This window comes from Lethenteron reissneri, chromosome 37, assembly GCF_015708825.2.
Source record: "Lethenteron reissneri isolate LAM-NWPU_2019-01 chromosome 37, ASM1570882v1, whole genome shotgun sequence".
In the NCBI taxonomy this organism is placed as follows: Eukaryota; Metazoa; Chordata; class Hyperoartia; order Petromyzontiformes; family Petromyzontidae; genus Lethenteron; species Lethenteron reissneri.
The window spans coordinates 2,381,033-2,388,955 of NC_083815.1; the positions used below are offsets into that span (position 1 = coordinate 2,381,033).

Here is a 7,923-nt window from a genome sequence, read left to right on the forward strand (position 1 = left end):
CGTGAACGTGGGTGATAGGGATGACGATCAGAATATAAATGACGTCAGGTGAAAACGATGATCCAATCGATGGCGACGACGACGACGGGAGAATGCATCTTGATGACGATGCAAACAGTCCTACCCACTCCTTTCGAGGCTCGTGTTAGCGAGCACCTATTAAGGCTGCCGCATCGCACAACGCGGGTGGTGGTGGTGGTGATGCGTGGGACAGCAACGCACCACGTCCGAAGGCATTTGTATCCCCCGGTGTTGACACACACACACACACCGAGCACAAAGGAGCTCGTTTAAGTCTGAGTCGACCTAAGCGAGGCTCAGCATCGGCCCAGAAATACTGCACCCTCCACTTGACGTTAGCCGTGACCGGGAATCCAACCCACGTCCACTGGCTTGCGTAACGCAGTGCAGGGACCACTGCGCCACCGCTCCCCACACGAACACAGACAAGTGTCTCCCCGTGGAGCCGACACACAACTGCTGGGTGAGTGGGGGGTGGACAAGGGCAGTGAGTGAGCAACTCTTGTGCACAGGCATCGTACGCAGGTATAACACAGATCCCACGTGGCACACACACACACGCACAGGCCGTTGGGGCGAGTGCTGCTAGCGATCACCTTGTGAAGGCAGGTGCGGCACAAGAGGGAAGTGGTGTGGCCGGCAACACCACCACGTGTCTCCACGGTGCTGATGTTGACACGCTGCACGAGGTACTCGTTTAAGGGAGGCCCGGTTTCGGGGTTGTATCACACGCACGTACGCACGCCTAAAGCGGTGTACACACAGGCATCTAGCAACATACACAGCGATAGCCAGGTATGTGAACTATGCTATGTATACACACACGTACCACCCACTCACTCACCCACTCACCCACTCAATCACTCACCCACCCACTCACTCACCCACTCACTCACTCACTCACCCACTCACCCACTCACCCACTCACTCACTGACCCACTCCATCACTCACCCACTCACCCACCCACTCACCCACTCACCCACTCACTCACTCACTCAATCACTCACCCACCCACTCACTCATTCACCCACTCACCCACTCACCCACCCACTCACCCACTCACCCACCCACTCACCCACTCACTCACTCACTCACCCACTCACCCACCCACTCACTCACCCACTCACCCACTCAATCACTCACCCACCCACTCACTCACTCACCCACTCACCCACCCACTCACTCACCCACTCACCCACTCAATCACTCACCCACTCACCCACTCAATCACTCACCCACACACTCACCCACCCACTCACCCACCCACTCACCCACTCACTCACTCAATCACTCACGTGTGTGTGTACTCACCTCGTCTTGAGGGCCCAGACTCGCCATGGCTCTCTGAGCCACCGCGCGGCTCTGGGTTGAGTCTCCTCTTGTGAGTCTCTGTCCTTCCCGGTCTGTAGCGAGCGAGCGAGGTGGGGCCAAATGAAAGGACGTCGCGACCCAAAGCCTCGCGACTTACCCACCACTCACTGTGTGCGTGGGTGTGTCACTCGGCTATGCACAATGGTCACAGGGGAAACCAGCCAGTGCCTGGCGGTCTGTGTGAGTGTGTGTGAGATGAGAAGGCGTGGTGACCTATACACAACCGATGAATTCAAATCTGAATATGACAAAGCGAGCACCATCACAGCATAAAGGCCTGGAAAAAAAAACCTCCATGAGCTTCAAACAGCACACACAGACACGTGCAATATTGCGTACGTTCATCAGCCAATTGGATTATTAATCGGAGTCCAGACCGGTTTCGAGCTTATGGGTCTCATCATCAGAGTTTAAGGTTTGTTAAGCTTGCTGGATTACCAGGTGTTATTTGGCAAGAGTGGGTGGGAGGCATAGACGTGTAAACATAGAAGCACAGCGCAGCACAAGGCTGTGTTGGGTGTACTCTACCACATGCCCAGCTCTATGTAACCTGCATTTCCAGTTTGTGTCATTCTCGCTCCTTCCAAGGGCTTCTCGGCGTCTCGCCTGTCACTCCCATTGACCCCCCCCCCCCCACGTGTGCATATACTACTGACTCCATTATATGTAGGGTGTCTCATCATATGTCTACAAAATAAATTTATATTTAGGGGTGGGATCGACAATTTTTGTATACCTGTTGGATCAACTTTCTACCCCCACATCTGGCGGTGGAGGGAGGGGGGCTTCACTTTATTTGTATAACTTCTTGATTGAGGCCTTCTGAAAGGCTCTTATCATTTAGTTGACGGACAACGGAACGCCACGATTTTATAATAGATGCTGTTGTCATAAAACCCTCGAAAATAAGAAAAGGTCTTAAAACTGGTGCTCGATAGCCCGTGACCCACTGGCCTTGTTAGATGTGTGCACAGATAAGTTGTTGAGTTTGTCTTTGGGGCCGTCCATAAATGACGTCACGCACCTGGGGGGAGGAGGGGTCAGACATTTGGGACGATGTGTGACGAGGAGGAGGCGGGGTGAGAAATGTAACGTCACATCAAAATACGCAACTTTAAATAAATATAGAATTATTTTTGTTATAACAACACTCCTACAACATCAGAGTGCAGCGGCACATTAAATACGCACTATAATGACAATAGTTTAAAGCGTTTTGAAGCATGTTTTATTTTCAAAATGGAAATATGGTTTTGGGGGGGGGAGGCAGAGCTTTGTGACGTCATATTTAAGGGGTGGTCTGACTTTTTGTGACGCCGTGTGACGAGAGGGGAGGGGGTTCAAAAATCGTCCACAATCGCGTGACGTCATTTATGGACGGCACCTTTTGTCTTCCTTTATAAACGAGAGGTGCTCTGGCTTTGAGATGATGTCAGCGGACTCGGACAAAGAGCCCAGCGGAGTGAGTCTCGCGACAACCTCACCGCGCCTCGTCTCTGCCTCGTCACCACCGAGTGGAGAGGCAGAGACGCGCACATGATTCGTGATCATCGCACGTGACACCACAAAACGCCGATCGCCCAAATCCTCCAGCCACAGTCCACCCCGTACTGCCCTTGCAACGACATCGTTGTTGGGCGTTGGTGCTAGATAGCATTGTCGTGTGCAAGAACACGGACACAAAATATCAACAAATCTTTGAAATTCTTTAACCAGCCAGCAAGCAGCCCCTCTGATGGTAGTGATGCTGCTGATGATGATGACGATAGGAAACGAGCCGCATATGGGGGGGCAGCGAGCGACTCGTGAAGCACGGAGAGAGAAGAGGTGCGGTGCTTGCGATTAGACCGAGAGATAGAACGAGGAACTCGAGGACTCGGGAACATGCGTTAGTTGAAAGACCATCACGTTCTTAATCTCGCACACCGCACGGTTAAGTGAAGAGCGCCTTTAAGATCGAGGCAACGTCCGCGATTGAAAGCCACGTGACTTGCTTCAGGCGAGGCCGAACGAATTGGCTCCGTTGAGCTTCCAAAAGTTAGGGGGCCGTCCATAAATGACGTCACGCACCTAGTGGGGGGGGGGGTCAGACATTTGTGACGATGTGTGACGAGGAGGGGGGGTTTGAGAGATATGACGTCACATCAAAATGCGCAGCTTTCAATAAATATAGGCACGTTTTACTTAATTAAATAGACTTTTTCATAAATGTTTTCTCCTACAACATCAGAGTGCAGTGCCACATTAAATACGCACTACAATGACAATAGTTTAAAGCGATTTGAAGCATGTTTAATATTTTTTTTTGGGGGGGGGCAGAGCTTTGTGACGTCATATTTTAGCGGGGGGGTCTGACTTTTTGTGACGCCGTGTGACTCGGGGGGGGGGGGGGGGTAAAAAATCGTCCAAAATCGCGTGACGTCATTTATGGACGGCCCCTTAGCGGTGGGTCGCAGTGTGGGACGTGAACACTGCGGCTACGGGACTTTGCGAGTCCCCTTGTGCTGTGCACTCTTGACAACGTACAGTGCCCACTCGTAACCTGCCAACCCCCACTCTCCCCGTACATCCGCTTTCCTGTCTCACACACAACACAAGCACGCCACTGCCGTGTTTGTGTTCATGCCAGCTTCACAAAGAACTGGGGTGCAACGCTGCTGTTTGCCGAGTAGCAACGGTGAAGGTGTCACCCAGGGAATGTTTGTACGTTGAGCTTCTTTCGCACCGTACGTAGCCAACCGTGCTAACCGGAGGTGCGGGGGAAGGACAACAAACTAACCACACAAAAAGCAGTTATCAAGAATTTCGTTTTCAATCGAGATGATGATTTAAAAGTGCGTAGCTCCAGTGGCTTCATAATATTGGAAGGAAGAGCGTTCCAGACGGCCGCAGAAGCAATCGTGAAAATCGTGCGATGCGGTGACCACCACCGTCTTAAATTACAACTGAAAGGGGGGTGGGTGGCCTGGTCGCCCGGAGCGTGCGAACGCAGTGTCCACCACGTGGGAAATGAACCGACAACCGCTGACAGCCTGGGTTTGAATCCGGGTTTCAGCCGGCCGTGATGAAACGGGGTTCTTAAAGCGCAGTTTGTGATCCTGGCTGTGATATCGTGTTGGGGATGGAGACTGAACGGATCTATTTATTTTAATTATATTTCTCCGTGATGATCATTTATTGTTACGTGCATTCCCCCCCCCCCCTCCTCGTTATTCATGTATTCATCCTTTTCTTTTTGATTTTCTAAGCGATGGGGGGTTTTGTTTTTGTATAATCTGTGTAAGGGACCGGATAATTGGTGTCGGCAGCGTTGTGGGATGCAATTGCATGAATTACGCTATATAAAATGAAATTGTAATGATTATCTCTCGTGTAATGTATTCTCGCAAATGGCAGTAATGTTCGTTCAGGAGCGAAGTGCCAATGTCGAGGTCTACTTACCACAAGGGGGCTTCGAGAGAGCGATTGTGGAGTTGTTTTTATCCCCCCTCCATTGAAGGATCGCAGACGACAGTGGTTTATACAACAGGGTACACAGTTTGGACTGCATCGTCACAATCGCACTGTGGCTGGGCATTAGTTTATTTTTGTTACTTTTGAAGAAATTAACATCGGCCTGTTGATGTTACACCATTGTGGTTGATGGGTTCCACCGGCGCATTTACTGGACATCTGTGAAAGAGCTTTATAGCGCATCGGATTCCTCCAGTAGGAATATTCTGATTCATAGGGGAATGTTAAAGCCAGAAGGTGCGATGTTTGGCCCTTGAATGAGGCGTTTATTCTGGACATTAGGGGGGGCGGGGGTGGAATGGATTTGAAGCTCGCGTCTCATTGGTTGACAGTTCGGCGCTATGCTCCCTGATGTTGGTTTGTTATTGCAGCTCTGAAGACCTAAAATTTTTTCAGTTCGACATTTAACAAACACCTCCATAGCACAGTGTGTATGTTGAACTTCTTTCGCGCCGTACGTGGCCAGCCGTGCATTAAGGCGCTCGACCTGTAGCGTGGGTAAGAGCAGTTGAACGGATAAATAAACAGCCAAACACCTGTAACTTTACGTCTATTTTACTTTAAAAAAAAAAGATCATAACAATAATGAGAATAAAAAAGTAATGAAAATCCTGCATGTTTGTAAAAACATTAAAGAGTGCAAAAATTTCAAGAACTTGTTAAACGATCTCTGAAACCTGCATATATAAATGTACAGCAGCGTGAATAGGAGAAAACAAATCACGTGGGGAAACATTTACGTCGACGGGAACGGCGAAAAACGCCCCGCGGCTTTCAGACCGAACGCTTCAAGTGCGGCACTTCAAGGAAGCGAAAGAGCCAGGGACGAATTTCGATCGATCGTTGTCCTCTGCTCAACAATGTCAACCATAAAACCCGTACCAGTGCTGCACAATCACACGCTGGACTGCGTAACACAAACACATTCGTCAATAACAGCGCGCACACAGAACAGGGGAGGGAAAACACCACTTGTACGCACCGTGTATTCTCCAGATTATAAGGACGCACTTTTTATCCTGCACTTTAAAAATCAACATTTGGGGTGAGCTGTCTTGAAATCCGGTAGGCGCGCACGTGCCTCAAATGAGTCACCGTACCCGGTGCAGTCTGTTACTAAACATCTCCCACTGGGGAGACAAAGGCGGCCGGGCGTGGTGTCGGCAACGTTCTAGGCAATGGCCCTGGATTCATGGCGAAGATGAAAGCGGCGATTGCCCCAAAATAAAAACATTGCTTTCTCTATAAATATGCCGTATATCCTGTTCAGAGGCAAAGTTGTGAAGCACACGTGTTGGACTGTTTAATATTTTTTATAGCTCTGCTCTTGTTAGCAATATAACTCACGGGATTTTGAACCGTACGTGCGACATCAAACGTTATCGAACGTGCTGAAGCTTTTGACTGCTGTCGTAATCTGTCGCGAACATTTTACAACCAACTTGCCCTCCGCGAGAGAAATTCACCAAAGTGTAACTTTACATCTTTCTCGATTACCCAGCTTACCCAGACGGGTTCACATGATCGGCACAGCAGTGGTTTTCACACTGGACTTGCACTGCACAGGTTCGATTTCCCGGCGCGGCAGTCGTAACAATCAGTTCAGTTCATTTATTAGGTATAGCCCTGTGAGCCATGCGGCTCTTGAATCGGGTGCAACCGCAACAAACAAAACCATGAACAATGGTGCAAGCTTCTTAACCCCCCCCCCCCAACCACTTCTGTCCACCCAGCCGCACCGTGCAGTACTGCTGCACATGGTTAACAATGCGGTGAACGGTTAGTCGAGCGGAAAGTCGTGTGCGGTGGGGTATAGTAGTGTGGGTACCGCCACCTCTTCTTAAGACATCTGGCCAGCGTGCAAGGCGAGGCCAACGTACCCTCAAAAGTCTCGAGGTTTTCTCCAGAGTTTCTCTCGAGCGAAGGGGGGGGGGGGGCCTTTGTGCCAGCAGTGGCGTGGGCAGGGCCATTGCAGGGGCTGCACCTTTAACCAAGTTGATTTGGGGATGTGAAAGAGTCTCAAGGATATTGAACTAGAACTGGGGTCGGCAACCAAAACAACAAGAAGAGCACATTTTGTGTTACTATTCGGTAAAAAAAACTCAATAGTTCGAGGGTCACAATGCACGTGGACAGGAGACGGTGGGTCCTTAATAAATGACGTCACCAAACAGTTCCTTGATGAGCCGCGTGCGGGCTCCGGAGACGCAGGTGGCCGACAGCTGCCCATGGTGAACTGGACTTCCATGGTGAACTGGACTTCCATGGTGAACTGGACTTCCATGGTGAACTAAACTCCCATGGTGAACTGGACTTCCACGGTGAACTGAACTTCCATAGTGAACTAAACTTCCATGGTGAACTTAACTTCCATTGTGAACTGGACTTCCATTGTGAACTGGACTTCCATGGTGAACTGGACTTCCATGGTGAACTAAATTTCCATGGTGAACTGGACTTCCATGGTGAACTAGACTTCCATGGTGAACTAAACTTCCATCGTGAACTGAACTTTCATGGTGAACTGGACTTCCATAGTGAACTGGACTTCCATGGTGAACTAAATTTCCATGGTGAACTGGACTTCCATGGTGAACTAGACTTCCATGGTGAACTAAACTTCCATCGTGAACTGAACTTTCATGGTGAACTGGACTTCCATGGTGAACTAAACTTCCATGGTGAACTTAACTTCCATGGTGAATTGGACTTCCGTGGTGAATTAAACTTCCGTGGTGAACTGGACTTCCAAGACCAAGCAGAGCCACACTTTGGTCCTTAAAGAGCCGCACGCGCCTCCGGAGTCAGCAGGATGCCGACCCCTGAACTAGACGGACATTGTTCTTCCCATTTTGTGTTCCAAACTGTCATTTAATTTACTGTTCAGTTGCATCCGCGTCAACCAGGTGTTCCAAATGGTCAACAGACCTCTGTAATAAGTCACACACAAGCCCATGTGGCCAGTGGCGGTAGTGTGGTCGCCATGGAGCCTGGTGCAAGCAATTAAATGGGGCCCC

General features: G+C 49.9%; 1 protein-coding gene across 1 annotated transcript in view; it reads right to left on the bottom strand.

Moving 5' to 3' along the window:
* Window positions 1–1,513, bottom strand: part of LOC133351437 (transient receptor potential cation channel subfamily M member 5-like) — a 49,623-nt gene extending 48,110 nt beyond the window's left edge. The window contains 1 exon segment of the mRNA XM_061566646.1: window positions 1,334–1,513. Within this exon segment, the coding sequence (XP_061422630.1) occupies window positions 1,334–1,360 (27 nt within the window). The 5' untranslated portion in view covers window positions 1,361–1,513.
* Window positions 1,514–7,923: the final 6,410 nt, after the last annotated feature.